Source organism: Genypterus blacodes, unplaced genomic scaffold, assembly GCF_046128005.1.
Source record: "Genypterus blacodes isolate CSIRO-AG114 ecotype Tasmania unplaced genomic scaffold, CSIRO-AGI_Gbla_v1 ptg000007l_1, whole genome shotgun sequence".
NCBI lineage: Eukaryota > Metazoa > Chordata > Actinopteri > Ophidiiformes > Ophidiidae > Genypterus > Genypterus blacodes.
The window spans coordinates 2,267,501-2,287,852 of NW_027466821.1; the positions used below are offsets into that span (position 1 = coordinate 2,267,501).

A 20,352-nucleotide genomic window follows, 5' to 3' on the forward strand; every position below is an offset into this window, starting at 1 on the left:
ATGGTCCAAACAGGGATTAAAAGTATACATCTCTCCTTTCATATTCACACTCTCTCCTTCCTTCCCTTCCCTTCCCCCTGCAAATCCACTGCCGAGTCATTTTCTCCTCTCTCCACGTGGCCTCTTGGGGAGGATTTGGGTTCGGTGGGTGGGTGTCAACCGGCAGTGGCAGTTCATTTACCAAATATTTTACACACCAGTCGCTCCCTATTCCAACAAACCCCCCCTCCAAGCTCTTAACGCAATCATCGCTAACACAAGAGGAAGTAGAAGGAGCTGTGAGCGACGCACGGGGGCCCAGAGGGGAGGGAAATCGGCCATTCATGTTATGTTAATGCAAGCGGTGATAGAGGGAGATAAAATCCCACCGGAGGGACATTGGTCCTCTTGGCTCGGGTGATCAGCACACTGCAGCTGTGAGAGAGACGAGTGTGTGCGCGTGTGTGTTTGGGTGTGCAGACAGAGCATTGTGGGTCCGTGTTCGCAGGAGTGGCTGTTAATTGGCAGTCGGGGTTTAGACAATACTGCGCTAATTAGGGTTTGGAAATCGTGTGCAGCTCTCATGTCTAATGCATAGGAATCCGTCTCCATATGGCCGGATAAATGGTCCGGAAAGTTACAGAGGGCGGCTAATGAGGAACAACGGAATCTAACTCAAATCTCAACTGGTTCTTTCCCATACGAGGGATTTAAGGAGGGATTTACTGAAGGAATATATGCATGAAAGTCCTTATTTTTGCATAATTAACAATCAGCGTCGTTCCTATTGCTCCATATTTATAAAAACACTGAGTAACTGTGCAGCTGTAAACACACGGTCTGTTCTAAAACAATATAAACCATATGCAGCATGAAGTCAGGATATGTCGGATTTGTTCAAGAGTGTTCTTTCTCCCGTACGGCCCGGCGTACTGTAGCTTTCGCCGCGTGGCCGTGCCAGCGACTTGGCTCATTGTCAAAGCCGCCGTGCATTACAAGGATGTTCTCTCTTGCTTATCGAGGACTGTGAAAGTCACCTAACTGGATTAGCCCTCAGCTAGCCAGCCAGGATGAGACATGGGCCCAGCAGGGAGCCGCCGCTGCCTCGCTTTGAGCGTGAAAGAGCGAGAACAGAGTACAAAGAGAATGAAAAGGCAGCCTGTGTCCGTCCTTTCTGTTTTTACCCATCACGCACGCCATTTCATGCCTGTGCCAGGGCGCCGTGGGGCGTTTGAGGCCACAGTTCTTCCTTGTAGACGGTGCATTCTGCTTAGTGAGGCTCTTTGAATTTGTTTTGCTTCCACCAAATGATGTATACAGTATATACACGTCATCCATGGTATGAGCCAGCACTGTTCACACAATAAACCTGTCAACAGACTTCTCCAGTTGTCACATTGCAGCTTGTTGTAGTCGTGGAAGTCCTTGATGCTTAATGCGTTTCTATTTTTACCACCATGATGAAAAAAGTCCTTTATAGTGAATTGCTTGCATTCACAGCCTTTTCAAGTAAGCTTTTGCTCTGGAATATACTGAAATATCAAAAGTAAAAGTGCTTAAAACGTGCTGAGGTGTGCAGAAACCGCACACGGATTGAAATGAAACTCTGCCCACCCTCTTACGATTCCCACCGCAGTTGCGATTTCCATTCGCAATATTTCTCCAGTTACTATATGGTGTTTACACTCACAATATGCCTCACTGAGTCACTTCAATCTTACTCAAGAATCCCCTGTGTAAAGCCCTGGCGGTTTGTGTGGGTTATTATCATATCTGAGGTGTCTGATTAGCTCATGATAATGATCAGGCTTTGCGTTGTGCCCACAGTTCTGGTCGCCGTTCATGACTTGTCTCTGTTTGCTGTTCCTTCCCCTCTTCTGTCCCTTCGTCTCTCCTCTCCTGCAGTGAAAGGTTCTTTGTCAGGCTGAATAAGAGCGGGCTGCCCAAGTCGCCGGAAAAGACAGAAAGACAATGCACGCTATTTGTGGTGAGTGCTGTGTAATAAACCTTGTTTATCCAAGATTATTGCCAAGATTATTTTGGCTCTAAACTGAATTTCCCAACGATTGAAGAAGAGTTTTAAAATGTGTTTCTTTACTTTGTTTGCCAGGATTTGGGGAGCAGCGATCTAAGAAAGGATGTATACATCGTTGTGCACATCATAAGAATAGGTAGGCATCACTCAAGCATACAGTAAAGCACATATGTATGGTAATCTCTTTGGTGCTGTTATAACTGAATGCCTCTGTGTGTGTGTGTGTGTGTGTGTGTGTGTGTGTGTGTGTGTGTGTGTGTGTGTGTGTGTGTGTGTGTGTGTGTGTGTGTGTGTGTGTGTGTGTGTGTGTAGGGAGGATGGGCGCAGGGGAGAAGAAGAACATGTGTAGCGTACAGTACAGGCGGCCTTTTGGTTGTGCCGTCGTCAGCATTGCAGATCTTCTCACTGCTGACTCCAAAGACGACCACCTGCTCAAAGTCTATGCGTAAGTCAAAGCAAACGTTTTAACTTTGGCTTCTAGAATGGAAACGGAAATGATTAAAAACACGTTGCAACAAAAGCTGATGTGTTTGTTAACTGAGAGTAATGGCCGTCTCTCTGGTGTTAATGCACTTTTTTCGGTTGTACTTCAGCCGTTCAATGCTTTTTTCAATACCAGTGGCGGTAAAACACAGTGCACTGCCTGGGGGGAGGAGTAGTTTAACCTAAATTGATGCGGGATCGAACTGACTAGACAATTTTAACAGTCAAGGAAAAAAAAAAAAAACACAACAGGAACTCACCAGGGATGTATTAGTTGGATGAACCTACAACTTACAATTATACGGCTGTATTTGTATAAAACCGAGAATCAGGTGATACCATTTGACCAATCCTAACCTAAGGGTGCTGTGCAACGCCGCTGCAGTCGGTGAGAGTTGCTCATCCTTGCCTCTTTTCATCTCAAGGTGCAACACCGAGAGCGAGTGGCACCAGATCCACGAGAACATCATCAAGAAGGCCAACTCCAGATACAACCTGTCCAGCTCCAACACCGGTAAGAACCCACATCACACTTCACCTCTGCCAGGTCGCAGCCAGGGAACAACATGGAACGGCATCGGATGATTTACATGTGCGTTTCCTTCTGATACATTCTCGAGATCTTGATGTGAGATTTCCGGTCAGTCGGAGTGAACTTCCTCTTTATGGAGCAAGGATCATTTGTCATGTGGAGCTGTCTTGCAGGAAGCGCGGAACTGTTGCATATACATTTAGATGATTCCTTTCTTTTACGATAGCAGCAAACGTGTCATGCTGAACGACAGCAACAGGTTGGTGGCAAATCAGAACATTGAGTTTTTTCAAGATCAAAGCAATGTGATTTAGATTCAAATCTATCCTCCATATGAAAATAACGTACACAATTTGTCTCCAGTTTGCAGCTGCAACAGTTCAGCAGAGGTTTGTCTTAATGCTGATTTACATGAATGTGCAGGAGTTTGATCTACAGCGTCAACTCCACCTTCCCTTAGAAGACCAGAAATGACTTGAGGAGAAGTCACACAGCGCGGGGTTATTAAATTATCAGGGATAATCTACCGCAAGTGTGGAGGGACGCAGTGATTACACCGACTGACACAAAGTCATTTGGCGGGCCGCCATCATCCGAGTAGCATTGGGTAATAATGACAACAATAGAAACTGCAGCCAACATCCCGCATGACAGAGCGGCAGCTGAATGGATGGAGACGTAAAGCCGAGCTGATAAGCACGACACAAGTCAAAATTAATTTCAGATAAAACATAAAGCAGAGTAATGAAGCTAAAATGGAAAGTAATATCCTCTCCTCCGGGCGTTTCCTTCCCTGGGTTCTCCCAAATTCCTCTCGGAGCTCCATTTTTTGTTGCTTAAACCATTGAATGGCCGCATTATCATAAATAAGACACACTCGCTCATGTGTAATTTGAAGTTATGTAGATAATGCATGCAAATAATCCAACGTGTGTGTGTGTGTGTGTGTGTGTGTGTGTGTGTGTGTGTGTGTGTGTGTGTGTGTGTGTGTGTGTGTGTGTGTGTGTGTGTGTGTGTGTGTGTGTGTGTGTGTGTGTGTGTGTGTGTGTGTGTGTGTGTGTGTGTGTGTGTGTGTGTGTGTGTGCGTGCGTGGAAGAGCATCACTGTAGCCTATTTCTTGAATGTGACCCAAATATCTTGGTTGACTGCCCAAACAAAGTTCATAGGGTTCACAAAATAGCTTACGATAGTCGCCGCTAATAAATACGAGGGCAAAATTTTAAATAGGAACAATCCACAATTAGACGGGGTTAGAGGGTTACTGTTCATACATTTCAAGCTATTTTAAGGTCGACTCTCTGTTACGTCAAGTATTCTAGTCATGCTGTCATACAGACAGACATAGAGACTTTTTGATCAATCCAATCAATCAAAATGATATGACTTCATTGGCAGGAGGAATTTGGAAATAGTACACACACGATACACACAAACGTGATTCAGAAAGACTGGCTTGGCGGCTATTGAGTATCTGTCAGCTGAGCTCATTGATCGAGCTGAACGTTTGATCGGCCTCTGCGTTTTTGAGCTCAGAAGCACATTAGAGGAAAGAAACGGCTCATTAGACTCCAAAATGACATTTCCACCCCTTAGAAGAATCTGATCTGGGGAAATAACAGCTGACGTTTTCTCACACACCTAGTAGAAATGTGATAATTTTTTAAATAATGAGCCGTGGGATATTGAGTGTAATTGACACGTTCACTTCCTCTACCTCCCCATCTGTCCTTTCTGCCTCTAACCCCGCCGCTCTTCATCGTTAATCGCTCTGATGAAGACTGTCAGGTGAAGCATAAGCGGTTTCTCACATTCAGGTCAGGAATCTTACCAGGACACATCGCCTAAACTCTGTTACCCGTTTTCCGCTCTAAACAAGCATCCGAATCCGATTCTCCCCTGTGGGACATTTAGGGTTACTGCAGCAACGTTCACAGAATCGAATAGATTTAGTTTGCTTTTCGTCTAGACACCAAAAAACAAAACCAAAAAAGGTTTCATCTTCTCGCAAAACAGGTCAGCGTTACGGGAGGTCGTGCATAATTTCGGTCCCTCCATTCATTACATCTAGTGGCAGGAGGGCAATTAAAATAAAGTAGCAGTGTGCAGCAGGGTGAGATAATGTTATGTGTGCTTGTGTGTTTGACGCCATCGATGTGTGCCCGTCTAGGTGATTCGCCTTTGAGCGCGTCTGAAGTTGCCTCACTGTGTGTGTGTGTGTGTGTGTGTGTTTGTCTCGAAACAGCCCTAGCAGTTGGTCAGAAGTCTCCTATTAAGCATCCAATTAGCTGGGCGGTACGGTGGGATGAATGCTCTGAACTTTAACAGTGCTGGGGGTGTTTGGGTAATCAGGGCAGAGAGAGGAAAGGAGAGGAGGCCATGGCTCTACTTTTAATGACGATCCCGCTTGTTCGATTTCCCTCGGAAGAGAGCAGCGCGAGAGCCGAAAGCGTTTGAGCGTTAGTGTCGCCCAATATCCATTGAAACTACCCGTGAGAGGAAGTAGATAACGCTGCTCACACCTACGCCAGTTTGGTTTGGGCACATTTTATTTGTCCCCGTCTCTCTTTCTCTCTCGATTCTCTCTCTCTCTCTGTTCTCTGTCTCTCTCTCTCTCTTCTGTGGGTGGAGGGGGAGGGGGAGGCAGGTGAGGGGGAGGCAGTGGCTCAGTGGGTAGTGCTTCCGCTTGGGAACCGGAGGGTCGCCGGTTCGAGCCCCTGCCGAGGTGCCCCTGAGCAAGGCACCGAACCCTCAATTGCTCCCCCCTCTGCGAAGGGTGGTAATGTAATGTAAGTCGCTTTGGATAAAAGCGTCTGCCAAATGCTCGTAATGTAATGTAATGTAATGGAGAGGCGGGCAGGGTGGGCCGAGGACAGCGAAAAAGGAGCAGGGGGATGTTTGTGTGTGTTTGTGTCAGTAGGCCAAAAAAGTAAGGAAGCTGGTTCGCCTCATTGTTGTCCTGCTGTAGCTTTTAGAGTGTGTGTGTGTGTGTGAATGTGTGAATGCCACAGGCTTGATCCACATTAAAGAGCCAGCAGATAAGGCATTTGTTTCCCTTTCGTATGGTCCATTCCAGCAGGTCTGAACATAGACTGAACACAGTTATCTCCCTTGGGTGTTGACCAAAACATCCAAAAGCATCAATTTTGTCTTTGGTTGGTTGGTTCGATTCCAGCCTGACTGTGGTTGTTTATGGCATGAACGTGATCTGAAGAAGTTCTTATCCAGCTGGAAGGTGACCAGTTGATCTTTTGATTGACCTAGTTCACTTTGCAACTGTTCAGTCTCTGATTCGTTCCAAAGCAAATGAGCTACAGGTCTGTGTGTGTGTTTGTGTGTGTGTACGTGTTGATTTCCCCTTTGTGCTAGGCCCTTATTGTGTTTGGAAGACGTCGCCCCGTGTAGTTTGGCGCGTCGCTAACAGGTTTACAAGCAAGTCACGTCCCTGTGTTGACTGAAACCTCTCCTAGTTAATGAACTGTTGCACCCCCGCCGCCCTAACACTTCCCGAAAACATCTACAATCATCATCATCACCGTCGTGCCTCGTACACACACACACACACACACACACACACACTCCCTAGTTGTTTGGCTATTTGCGTTGTCCGTCTCTCCACACAAACACATGCACACGGACGTCAAGAGAAGCGTTTCAAACTGTAAATACCGGTGCTTTAATAACATTTGGAGTTACTGCATAGGAATATTGGTTTGAGACTCCAGCCTTCGTGTAGGATTTCCTCTTAATAAACAGTGCAGGAGATGACTCATGGGTGGGTTGAATTTTTGGTGTGTGTGTGTCCAGGGGGGGTCATGTTTGCTTACAGTACACAAAATGTTGTTTTGAAGTCCACGCAGCAGCCGTAATAAACCTTGCAAACTGCCCCCGTGAAGCCATTTGTCTCAGATTGTTTTTATAGTTAAGGGATCATAGCGTTGTGATGTATTTTAAGTGTTTTATCGACTTCGCCTTGATATGAGACAACAGCGTACAAATCAGGTTGACACGGTCGGATAATTTTGGTCATTTCATCCTTTCAGGCCTGGCGGTGGCGCTCCAGCTTCTCCACGGGGACATCGAGCAGCTGAGGCGAGAGTACATGGTCCTCTTCACCCGCGGCGTGTCCATCACCAGGAAACTGGGCTTTTCTGATGTCATCATGCCAGGTGGGACTCACACACACACACACACACACACACACACACACACACACACACACACACACACACACACACAGAAATTGATATTGGCTTATCATCGATCATGAAGAGGAAGGTGTAAAAGATGAGAGATTGCAATACTGGAATCAAGAAACTAAAGTAATTTCTCTAAAAAATCTTAAAATCTTTTTAAAAAAAATTGGTTCTGGCAGATTCTTTTCATTTGTTTGGGGAAATGTTAATTTTCACTGTAAAATACACAAAAACAATATCTTAATGTTGGTTTTTGTAGTGTTTTGATCCCTTCAATACCCAAATTGATGATTCCTTGTGTAAAAATGTTATGTGATAAGGTTTAGTCTTTATGGAAGATGTTAGACAAATTTAAATATTGCATTTTAATATAGTCCGACTGTTAGTGTATTACATTAAAACAACATTTTAGCTGAGACCTCAATACTGCTCCTGTACATTGACCTGCTGTTTCAAACCTTGTTGCCTTGGTAACTCTTGACACCTCTACCAAGCCGTTGTTTGTACATTTGCGAGAGATATTTGACGTTCACCTAAGGGTGCCTTCAGCCAGATGAAATATGCAAGTAGATGTGGCTCACTTGGGTAGCTGCTCCTCTAAATGACGTTCTGTAATGACACACAGAGACCCTCGGGCTGAGCAGAATGGGGTCCTTGTTGCCTTGGTAACAAATGTATATCCGTATGAATGTAAGATTTCGAAAAACTGGGGTAAAACTGTATTTACATGTCAAACGTGCACGTGTGTGTGTGTGTGTGTGCTGCTGAATGTAGTCTGTGTGTGTTCATTAATTTATGAAAGATGGACGTGTATTTTGAGTGCGCTGTTCTTTTAAAGAGGCAAAGTGTGCTGTCTGGTCACACACACATAAAAGGGAACCACTGACTGTGGCTCCCCCAGCGCCTCACTAACACAGATTTATGTTCACTGTCTCTTTCTTTGTCTGACTACAAACCCCGAGCATCGAACGCTCTCACCCTCTTTGCCTGTGTAAGTCTGCCTTTGGGCGACGCTGGGTCTCTCTCTCTCTCTCTCTCTCTCTCTCTCTCTCTCTCTCTCTCTCTCTCTCTCTCTCTCTCTCTCTCTCTCTCCCCCTCCCTCTGTCTGTCTTACTTCACCCTCTTTCTCTCGGTCAGACTCCCCTCTGCACCCAGCTGCTCCTCCCCCCACATCCACTTCCCTTTTTCCCCCATTGTACATTAGGAAACTGTTCCTGTCTGTCTGTCGTCCTGCTGCATGAGTGTGTGCGCACCTAAGACTGGTACAGTGTGTGTGTACGCGCGGGCGTGTGTGTATATAGAAAGCGCCTGGGTTACCATGGTTACTGTTGTTAAGAGCAGAAAATCAATCTTGACCCTAGAGATAGATATGATGAACACACACAATATCTCTCTCTCTCTCTCTCTCTCTCTCGCTCTCTTGCTTTCTCTCTCTCTCTCACACATATACTGTATATTGGGAACTTGTGTTTGACCACAGCTCGACGTATACAGGAAACAGACCTGTGTTCTCTCTCCACATCTCTAGAGCGCTTTGCACCATTTTGACTTCCCCTATAGAAGGAAATGGAAGTGCACCTTATTGTAGCCCCGCCTTATTGTACATTCAGTTGCAATCTTAAAACAAAAACAAAAGTCCATAAGAAATATTTCATACTGGTATCTATTTTTGTCAAAGTAAGAAATATATATATACATCCTAAATACCATCTTAAATGTGCAACCAAACCAAAAGAGAAGCCAATAGAGAATATAATAGTAATCCTAGCATTTAATGTATAACTGATCTCTCGTCGCCTTTGTTTCCCTGCAGGAGAGATGAGGAACGACCTTTATGTCACACTGGAGAAAGGAGAGTTTGAAAAAGGCGGCAAGAGCGTGGCCAGGAATGTCGAGATCACCGTCTATGTGTTGGATATCGATGGTCAGATCCTCAAGGTAAACACATCAAACATGATGAACAAAATATTCTGCATTTGGAGGTAAACAAATCCTCTTTAAATCTTTGCTTTCATCATTGTATAGCAGCAAGGGTCCTCTCAGTAGTGGAAGCCTTATTTTGGCACAGAGCTCTTCATTTAAATATCGCTGACCCAGATGAGAGCCGCGTCTCTCCTGTGTGTAGCCCGTTTCTGGTGCAGCGCTGTGGCAGGCTGTTTACTGTGGTTTCCTGCGCTGTCTCAGCCTGGGACAGAAAATAGAATCAAACTTATAACCGGCTGCCACTGCCCCTGCTGCTGCTGCTGCTGCTGCCACCACAGGGCATACAACCCTTGAACACACACAAACACGCACATGGGATAGACAAAACTATTCTCGACATATTGGTTTCTGTGTTTCATATCTGTTCAATCCCCCCTCACGCCATCCTCTCATTTCGTCTCTCCACTTCCTCTTTTTCCTTCCCCACCCTTCCAGTGTCACGTGGCTGCTGGCTCGGGCGAGCCGGGTGGGGACGAGTACCACTCCTTGGTCCTGTACCACAACAACAGCCCCCGCTGGGCAGAGCAGATCAAGCTGCCCATCCCCGTCGACATGTTTCGGGGCTCGCACGTCCGTTTCGAGTTCAGGCACTGCTCCAGTAAGTCTGAAAGAATCCAGGGAAGCTTTAGCAAACACATTCTTCACACAGGGCAGTCATGTTGTTGTTGTTGCATCAGCTACTCTTACTTGTCATTTCTGAGATTAAGAGGTGAAACCTTTGTCCCCATTCCTGTTTCAATTGTATTTCGGTATTTCCTGGACTCTGGTTAGTTAGTTTTGAGATGATGGCAGCCTCCCTATTTCCCTCTCTGTGGACATTCCCACCTCTAAAGACACAACATGTGCAGGCATGCTTGTTTTATTATTTAACACTTTTCTAATAAGAGTTCTTTGTCCAAAGTCTCAGCTCCCTAATGAGACAAAAACTCTAATTATGACTAAAATATGTCTGTCTTTCTCTCTGTCTCTCTATTGCTCGCCGTCTTTGTGGCATCTTTGTGACTGTGCCTCCTCTCCTCTTAACAAGCCAGTGTTATTATGTTGTTCTGGAGGCTGTGTGTCTGTGTGCAGGAGATATAGAGGCCTTATTACTGCTGGCGGTGGCAGCATTGTTGCCCTCGGGCTCCACACTCTCCCATTAAGATTCTAATTTAGGCCTGTGGTGACACCAAACTCAGGGGGATGATATCACACATATCGGGGCTCGCCAACTCCACGACAACCTGCCCAAGGAAACAAGATTAGCAAATTATGTGTTCTCAATTAATGCAAAACTGAAAGCTTGCGTTATGAATATGCTTTTAAACTGCGTTCTTGTTTTGCAGCTCGGTTGTAATTGTGGATTTGGATGTCGAGTCTGTGTTGTGACTAAAATGGCGCTAAGGGAACTCGGAACAACTTGTTGCCGTTAGCAATGCAGCACTTTGCATTATTTTAATGATTATTGATGTATTTTGTACTTCTTCAGCAGTTGTTGCAGTAGTAACAGTAGTTTATTATTATTAGCAACGCTATCACCATCTAGGGAGCCTTGAGTTTCTCTTGGTAGACAACATAAATCGGATTTGATTGGTTGACTTTCCCCTGTTCAGTGTGAATTCCTGACTCCCTAACAAGCCTCTGAACCATTACCTTGTGTAATAGCATAGTGCATGCAATAGACTATCTATTATGGGTTTTAAACTATAACTTGCAGCGATGTCTACCAGCTCAGCCAAGCACCACGCTTTTTTTTCCCGGCCTCCTTGTGCCTGAGGCTGCGGGGGTTTATAGATTATAGGAGTTCGAAAAGAGCCAAACACAAAGAAAAGTAAAAGTACACAGGCTTTTGTCCTGTAAGCAATAACGTGTATGATATTAGAGTCTAACGCGGTAAGACTGCGGAAATGGTTCAATTCAATTTTCTAACTTTAATACAGCTTGGTGGGGCCTCTCTCCTAGAACTGATTGAACGAACACACACACACACACACACACACACACACACACACACACACACACACACACACACACACACACAAACTTCACAACACCAAATGAATCTGGGGTGTTTGCAGTGAAAAGGAAGTGCAAGCCTTTCTAGCATCACACATCTGACTGACTTCCTGCTTGTATGCACATGATAAAAGTCGCTAAAGCAGCAGATGAAGCAGATAACAGACTGTAAATTAAGATCACAGATTTTATGAATTAGTGTGTAAAGCTAGAAGGCCAGATATCACTTCTACTGTGTCACTGTATTAATTTATACTGAAAGAAACGATGAGCAGACATAACTACTTTCTGTTTTTACTGTATGTGTGTGTGTATCTTAGCAAGAACACAAACAGTAACACATGCGCATGCACACACACACACACTGCTTGTACTGGTGTATTCAGGATGCAATCTCATGTGCGTTGTTGTTGTTTTGACAGCTAAAGACAAAGGAGAGAAGAAACTGTTTGGCTACTCCTTTGTCGCTCTGATGCAGGAGGATGGCAGGACGCTGCCAGATGGCACCCATGAGCTCATCATCCATAAGGTGAGGCCGGTGTCCCCCCACCACAAGAACTGGACTGGAAATGAATTTGTGTAGATGCATTTTCCATAGTCTCAAAATGTTCTATTTTCCCCCTGCAGCTTGAGTTACACTGAATATTTGCATCTCAGAGGAGCTGTCAAAGTTAATTTGGATGGGATTAGGCCCTGGCCGCTCTGCAAAAACACTGCTTAGAGGCTGACAAACAACTCACATGACCGCCACAGACCGATGACTAACGTCTACTTACGTAACACTGTCAGGCTGTGAGGTTCAAAGTGTGCGTGAGTGCGAGTTTGAGAAAGACAGCGAGTACTCAGCTGCCACTGCACCATTTCTCCCACACTGAAATGATGAATATTGCTCCGGATTTGACTTAATCTTTAAATCTATCGTCCACATTTTACAGACCTTAAAATACTCCCAGCACCCATCATTCGACACTCATAACACTGGCTTTCAATTATCAAGTGACTAAAGCAAATGAAATCCACAATTAAAAGCTCCCGCAGGCCTTCTTGGGTGTAATTCAGGATAATTGCAGGCTACGTGCTTTTTTTCATATGCAGGCAAAAGGGTGTGTGCAGAAACCTCAAGCTTTGCCATGGAAAGAAAGGAACAGAGTACATTCATGTGTTTTACTGGCAACGAATCGGACCACTGACCAAAAGTCTGATTATTTATTTAGCTCTAAGCGAGTTTCTGCATTCTCCATTGTCCTCTTTCCCCTCTCATATTGCCAGTTTCTGTCCGAACAGCCCCTAACCCTGGAGCCTGGCAGGTTTAGAGTGCAGCTTTTGGTAGCCCCGCGTCCCCCACCGATGAGGCCCATGCAAATGCCAGATGGAAGTTGCGGAAAGCTCAATGAAACTGGCATGGCCTAGTTCTTTCTCCCCCTCAGAACCAAAAATAGACACAGAAGAATCAGTCCAAAGTGTGTGTGGTGGTGGCTTTGGAGCTCCAACGGTCTCAGCTGTGCATCAAGGCTGCACAATAAAAAAAACCCAAAACAACAAAATCTCATTGTTGATTTATGGGATTCAGCATTACCAGGAGGCTGTGTTATGGAAAGGGGAGAAATGAAATAAAGAAGCTGTTGATCTTTCTGTGTTTAGAGTTCTGTGCTGGATCAATGCGTTTCTATTTTCTATATTAATCCTACTCAACCGGTAAAGCAGTAAATCTTTGATATTTATATAAAACCCTGCAGGTTTTAAAATTGGAGATGTAAAATGTTGGACCCAAAAGTGAAGTCTAATCCAAAAAATATTTTCCTCACCCCGGCAAGGAATGTCTAAATTTTTCTCTACAGTCTCCCTCTCACCTCAAAAAGCATATTTGCCCCTGTGGTGATTATGACACATCACAGAATCAGAGTCTCTACTTGTATCCACTGTGGTATAAAACATATTGAGGCTCAGACCTAAGACCTGGGCAACATCACATATCACGACTCTGAGAGCTTCAGGGGGCCACACAAGAACTGTTCCCAACTCAGCCCAAGCTGTCGAAGAAGATGAGGGGAAAACTTTTGGAAGGAAAAGAAATGAAAGATGTCTCCTCTCTTCTCTTTCAAACAGCCAGGTGTGCAATAGGAGCTTTAGGGGAGGGAGGAAAAGGTGGTCAGGGTAAAATCGAAAAAGTCAGCAAGATATATCCTGTGAGGACAGAGCTGTAGGGTCCAGAGAAGATGATGCAATGAGCTGTTTCGACAAACCTGCCAATGAAACCTTGAATGCGGCAAAACTTTTCTGATTCCATTGCAGCCTTGTATCTTATTCTGTTAACGCCTTGTTGCTGTTCTGTGCTTTTTTTCTCTCTCTTCAAAGTGCGAGGAAAACGCAAACTTGGCAGACTGCTCACGCTACCTGAAGCTGCCGTTCTCCAAGGCCAACCTCCCGGCCAACAACCATACTCTCAAAGGCACCAAGGAGTCCTTCTGGATCACCAGCTTCCTCTGCTCCACCAAGCTCACACAGAACGGTGAGATACTATTTTACCAGAAAACTATTTTTTGTTTTGATTAAAAAAATTATAATACTGCATGTATTTGAGAAATTGTTAGAAACAAATGCAGGCATGTATACACACAAACACGCCAAAATTCTCAAGTGATTGCAAAAACCACACAGTTCTCATTGAAGAGAATCCTCAGAGACAGCTCAAAGAGTCTTTTTTTAGAGGCTCATGTTTCATTAATGCGTTTGTCTGGGGACTCCGACTCGGGGAAAATGACTTTTTATCTCCTTTCACCCTCCTCACTTGAAAATGTCATCATTTGTTTGGAATCAGTAGAGTTTTGGAGCGATAAATGAAGCGTCTGATGATGTGTTGGGATTTGAGACACACATGCTCTCATAAACAAACACCAGGCGCATCTCTCTTATCGCTTGTGCTTGTCACTTCCACTCTCCGTCTCTCTTTGTGCTTTGCAATCCCTGTATTCCTCTATTTCTTCATTGTGCGCCGTTCTCTCTTGCTCTAGGTGATATGCTGGACCTGTTGAAGTGGCGAGCTCACCCCGAAAGGATCAATGACAGCCTCTCCAAGCTGAAGGAGATCGATGGCTCAGAAATTGTCAAAGTAGGTCCACCGTTGTATTGTCACTATTGTTGGCTCCACAACATTGATTGCATTTTATTTGATTGAAGTCGGTGTGTTTTCAAGCGGCTGGTCAGCAACTCCGCACCGCCTCACTGTAATAGTACTGATTGATCCACACTCCAACCCATTTATGGTCTTGAGGTCTGGATAGAGAAAAAATCTAATGTAGTTTCAGATTCACATGTGCAAAATTCCTTAGAATTCCATGGAAGTTATTATTTTTTGTGTTTTTGCAGTTACAAACACACCAAAGTACTAAAACAGTTTCAAAATAAAAAGTTAACCAACCTTTTGTCCTCCTCCCCCAGTTTCTCCAGGATACCTTGGACACTCTGTTTGGTATTCTAGATGAAAGCTCTCAGAGATATGGACTGAAGGTGTTTGATTCATTGGTAAGTTGATGATCGTGACTGCTGTTTTCTGTTGTGTGAGTTGTGTGTGTGTGTTTGCGTGTGTTTGCGTAGGTGTGCGTACATCCACCATGATCATATTTGTGTAGCCCAGGCCCGTAGCGTTTGCACAATTATGATTTATAGGAAACCAAAGAAGAAATTACATAAACAAAAACTCTGTGAGCCAATCTGTTCTGCACTGATGGAGTGAAGCCTGTGATTGTTCTCTTTCCCTCCCTCAGACACACACACAAACACAGAGACACCATCATCTAGGCGTTATCAATCCAGAGAACAGATCCCTCATCAAGTTCTATCTCTAGCCAGTAGCAACATTCCGGTGATGGTTGTTGTGTTCCTGTTTTCTTTCAGGTTCACATCATCAACCTGCTCCAGGACAGCAAATTCCAGCACTTCAAACCCGTCATGGACACCTACATCGAGAGCCACTTTGCTGGAGCTTTGTCCTACAGGTACGAGATGGTTGCATTCTAATGACTCATCACACAGGCCACCCAATCTGCTGGATTTCCGTCCACAGCCCACTCTCCACTGCTCGCCGCTTTGATGTGGTTAACTCGAGTGTGCATAGAAATGATTATAGTGCCCCCTGGCGGAGGAACAGTGAAACACACAGTGCTTGCTTCCCCTTGGCCTCACCAGCCTCTCTCCTTTCACACCGCTCACTCAGTCACACACATGCATATATACATTTTCACAGCCTGCTGTTCTCACTGGCAGCCTTGTTCTCACTCCCTGTACCTGCTAAGGTTGCGTGTTGTGGGGCTTCATGCATTTTTAATGGGCGCATAAAGAATTCTATTGCAAGATTCCTTGACTTTCATTTCTTTTACCTTTAAAACGATATGTTTCATACCTGATGAGATCATTTATTTAATTGCCAACACTGTTATAGTGACTTTAAATTCAAACCAGAGCGAGAATGTTCAAAGAAGTGTGTGTGTGTGTGTGTGTGTGTGTGTGTGTGTGTGTGTGTGTGTGTGTGTGTGTGTGTGTGTGTGTGTGTGTGTGTGTGTGTGTGTGTGTGTGTGTGTGTGTGTGTGTGTGTGTGTGTGTGTGTGTGTGTGTGTGTGTGTGTGTGTGTGTGTGTGTGTGTGTGTGCCCCAGGGACCTGATCAAAGTGCTGAAGTGGTACGTGGACCGCATTGTTGACGCCGAGCATCAGGATCACATACAGCAGGTGCTCAAGGTGAGCGTGTGTATACTCACAGACCCACAAACACACACGCACATTATAGATACACACAGCCAGATGGATGTTGTGTTTTTAAGTGTTATTTATGTGCAGCTGCCCTTGCATTTAATCACGCTTGCAATTGCGCACATGTGGACATACACACTCAGAAACACACCGTTGCACCTTTCAGACAGATGCACAACACTAATAGCTGTACACAACAAATGTGTACCCCCTCACTGCCACTCCTATCTCCACTATCAGCAGAGAATCCATCACCTTGTGTCATTCATCTCATCTGTCCATAACACCTCATGCAGTTTTTATCAGCAGAAAAGGCAGAATGCAGTGCCTCTAGTGTTGGAAAACCCACATTACATCGATCATAATGACTGAAAAACCAAGCAGATTACCATTTAATGCTCCAGGAATTAAGAGTGAAATTGAGCATTGCATCATTCTACATTTTCACTTGCTCGTCTCTTTCATCACTTGTCAATTAATGAATGATAATAAAAAGATCCTTGTGTCTACTCTCACCCAGGCTAGCGAGTACATCTTCAAGTACATCATCCAGTCCCGCCGGCTCTTCTCGCTGGCCACAGGAGGCCAGAACGAAGACGAGTTCCGCGTCTGCATCCACGAGCTCTTCATGTCCATACGCTTCTTCCTCTCGCAGGAAAACAAAGGCACCAGTCCCGTTGCACAAACACAGGTGTGTTTGTCTGTGTATGTGTTCAACACACAATGCTTTTCCTAATGCAGCAACAACATGTAATTGAATTTCACTCTGACAGAGGGTCCTGAAATTTCTGTGGCAGATTTTCGTTTTTTTCCGGAGGGAGGTCTGCACAGCAAGGCAGCCACCTTCACTGATTTCCAGCAAAACTAAAACAAACCAGTTAAAGGCACCCACGATAATCCTAATTACCCAGCAAGCAACAGCTGTGCACATGCAGACGTGTGTGTGTGTGTGTTTTTTTTTTGCCCACACCTGTGTATGTGTGTGTGCGTCTTGGCTGTGCTGTTGTTGTCTTTCTGACTGTGTTGTTTGGCCTCTTGTTACGTTCTTCATCTTTTCTCAATTGTCTTGTTTGTCTGTTCTCCTCTTCCTCATCTGTGCACTCCAAAATATATCATACAGCCATACACACATCAGTCCCCTTATAGCTGAGAAACTCTGAATTCACAATAACCACTGAGGAGTGGAAGTTGTTATTGCTGCAGCAGAATTGATCGAGTAAAACAGTAAAACAAGTTGTTGCCCTAAAAAACAATTTTTCTTTTGTCTGCCAGGCTTCCTTAGTTATTTTTGTTTTTCATTTGTGCAGTTAGAATGTGGCAGTATTTGACAGGGAGAAAGAATCAGTGTTTCAAGCAAACACACACACACAGCATTCCCCACGGACCGGTCCTGTAGTTTAATCTACATAATCCTGCATGGCAAAGATTCCAACCAAATCCACTCTAGGAGAGCGATTCAAGGTGTTCAATTTTGTTTTGTCTCCCCAAAAAAGAGGAAGGTCTTTGTACCTCAACAGAGGTACAAAGACCTCTGTTGTCCGTTTTTATGTATTAGGTCAATGCTACTGCTGTTGCCCTGGATGAAAGCAAGATAAAGATGGGCAAAAATGTTGGAATTCCTTACTAAAGCCCTTTTTAAAATACAAAACTCATGCATATTCAGATTGCAAATTAGGCCCTGTAGTCTAATTTGCAGCTTGAATCTTCTGGCCGCAAAGCGACCCTTTGCTTTGACTGTAAGAGGTAAACGTCGTCTCCCCTCTGCCTAGGCGGTGTTCCTGCGCACTTTCCCGACGATTTACGGCGAGCTGTTGAAGATCTTTACCGTTCGTGAGGTGGCCGGCTTCGTCAGGGAGACGCTGGGAAGCCTGCCCACCACCGTCCACGCCGAGTGCCCCCTGGAGGCCGTGAAACTGCAGTGCATTGCCAAGACGGTGGAAAGCCAGCTTTACACCAACCCAGGTAGAGAAGCGTGCGCACAAGCAGATGTACGGCTTATTTGCATACACGATTAGAGCTCATTAATGCACTGATTGCATCCCAACACAGAAAATGAATGAGACAATAATTCCATGCATACAAATTATGAACGGAGGAAAAATAAACAACGTAGACAAGCTGTTTTGAAGCGCCAGAGTCAAGTGTTATACTATTTATATGACTGTGTGTGTGTCTGTGTGTGTGTCTGTGTGTGTATACGCTGCAGAATCCCGTTGCATCCTGTTGCCTGTGGTTCTGCGAGTCCTTCAGGTCCACATGCAGGAGCAGAGGGATCTGGTGATGTGCGCCCGCATCCTCACCAGCATGCTCTCTCTCATCCAGAAGGAGGAGAATGGCACAGTGGTGAGCATCATACTGTTTATCGCATTAAACAATTAAAGACGACAATTGTAAACCTCACTGAGTCGGCATCACCTCAGCTAACCAATCTGCCGCATCAAATTGCATCAAATTCATAGTCAATTAAAATAGCAACATGCAGTATAACACTCAGTTAAACACACAGTTAAACTGTTTCCTCTGCATTTGCATTGAATGAATTCCGTCAGATCCATGAGAGAATGATCACCATGGTAACTGGAAAATAGTCACACGGTGATTTTCTGGCCTATACATCACAATAGCAGATTGCTTTGTTGTGTGAATATGGTCAATTAGTCTCGGTAACAGGGACATTGGCAGCGGAGCATTTTGGTAATGAGACCCATCAATTTAGCAACTGGCACGGTGGCAGTCACTTTCACGTGTGTTTGCCTGTGCCTGGATTGTCGCTCGTCAATGCCAGAGGGGGCAGCTTGTGGTAAAGATGCCCAGCAGGACACACACAAACACACACACACACACACACACACACACACACACACACACACACACACACACAGAGACTCCTGCAAACAAATCACACTCATAGACTGGCACCACATGTAAAGGGAAGCGACAGCAGTGGCAGCCAATGTGCCAGTCTGAAAGCTCCTTCTCATTATCGCCCCGTCCAAGACCTGTCTGTCTTGTCAGAGGTAGAGACTAGAGAAACACACATACACACACACACACACACGCTCACACACACACACACACACACACACGTACAAAGACTCACACATGCATTACAGTTCATTCTGCATTCTCTGTCAGTAGCTTTTAATCTTTAACTGCCTTTGTAGTTTACCTTCAATTTATTCTGTTTCTCTGTCAATTTATCGTTTCAAAATGTTCCCCATAGCCACGGAACACCTTATTAGTCTCTGTTTTCACTTGTTCAAGACTCATTAAAACCACGATAAAAGTACAATTACAGTCTAGAGGCTTCGCCCGCTGGCGCTGACGACAGCGGGCGATTAATCCTTGAGGGTTCTGATGTCTGAAAAGCAAGAATTGGATGTAAATTATACAAGATGAAAACACAGGAATTACTGTGTTTCACGATGCTGTGTGTGCCGCTGCAGGAGCCGGTGGTGTCGGAGGAGGTGGAGCTGATCGTGGAGAGCCTGCTGGGAGTTTTACTGCGGACCATCCTGGAGATCAGCAACAGGCCTCAACCCGCCGGACCTGCCTTGAGACTGCAGTTTCAGGATGTCACTGTACGTGTGTTGTCTGTGTGTGTGTGTGTGTGTGTGTGTGTGTGTGTGTGTGTGTGTGTGTGTGTGTGTGTGTGTGTGTGTGTGTGTGTGTGTGTGTGTGTGTGTGTGTGTGTGTGTGTGTGTGTGTGTGTGTGTGTGTTTGCGTGTGTGTGTGTGACAGAGGGCGTTGAAACACGACTGTGCAAATTGTTTTGGGACTCAACTAAATACTCAGTAGTAATTACAGATAGTAAATGAGTTGCTGCTGTGGCGGCCATAATTCCAATAAGGTTATTAACAGTAATGGCAATAATTAAGACTGAACACGAGGGTAATGGTGATGATGGATGACAAAATCAACACATCACTGACTGCTGATGGAAGCTCAAGGAGGGTTGAAGGGTTGAAGGTGTGTTCTATTTTATCTTACTGGTTACCAAAATTAGATAGATTCCAATTGAAAGTTGTTATGATGGGGGGAAAAACAACCTTTAGACGGATCAGATGCAGCTTTAGTGTTTGTGAGGCATTCAATAGAGGAAGCAAGTGATCTGATGACATTGCAATACCATATAACTACCACTAGTGGGCATGATGCTTCACATCATACAAATGCAAGTGTCTTCCTATGTCGAGTGTCTTTCATTGTTGGGCAGATTAATCCTAAAATAATATTGTTAACTGACGTTTAAGTTGTAATGAAAAAATATGCTTTGCCATGAGTTCATAGCTATAATGTAACCTAATAATATGATAACTTACTTATAAGTAGTTTCTTAATAAATGATTTAAACCATGATAGTACATGCCCCCGTAGACGAGACTGCAATTATACTGTAATAGAATGA

General features: G+C 44.7%; 1 protein-coding gene across 2 annotated transcripts in view; it reads left to right on the top strand.

The window, feature by feature from the left end:
• The window catches only part of dock4b (dedicator of cytokinesis 4b), an 85,342-nt gene that overhangs the window by 36,727 nt on the left and 28,263 nt on the right, over positions 1-20,352 (top strand). For both annotated transcript variants that reach the window (XM_076151473.1, XM_076151479.1), the window contains exons 9-25: positions 1,885-1,966; positions 2,090-2,150; positions 2,327-2,459; positions 2,923-3,011; positions 7,070-7,195; positions 9,036-9,160; positions 9,641-9,803; positions 11,623-11,729; positions 13,556-13,709; positions 14,212-14,309; positions 14,639-14,722; positions 15,095-15,195; positions 15,851-15,932; positions 16,465-16,635; positions 17,714-17,906; positions 18,151-18,287; positions 19,391-19,525. In XM_076151473.1, the coding sequence (XP_076007588.1) occupies positions 1,885-1,966; positions 2,090-2,150; positions 2,327-2,459; positions 2,923-3,011; positions 7,070-7,195; positions 9,036-9,160; positions 9,641-9,803; positions 11,623-11,729; positions 13,556-13,709; positions 14,212-14,309; positions 14,639-14,722; positions 15,095-15,195; positions 15,851-15,932; positions 16,465-16,635; positions 17,714-17,906; positions 18,151-18,287; positions 19,391-19,525 (2,041 nt within the window). The remainder of the gene's footprint in view (positions 1-1,884; positions 1,967-2,089; positions 2,151-2,326; positions 2,460-2,922; positions 3,012-7,069; positions 7,196-9,035; positions 9,161-9,640; positions 9,804-11,622; positions 11,730-13,555; positions 13,710-14,211; positions 14,310-14,638; positions 14,723-15,094; positions 15,196-15,850; positions 15,933-16,464; positions 16,636-17,713; positions 17,907-18,150; positions 18,288-19,390; positions 19,526-20,352) is intronic.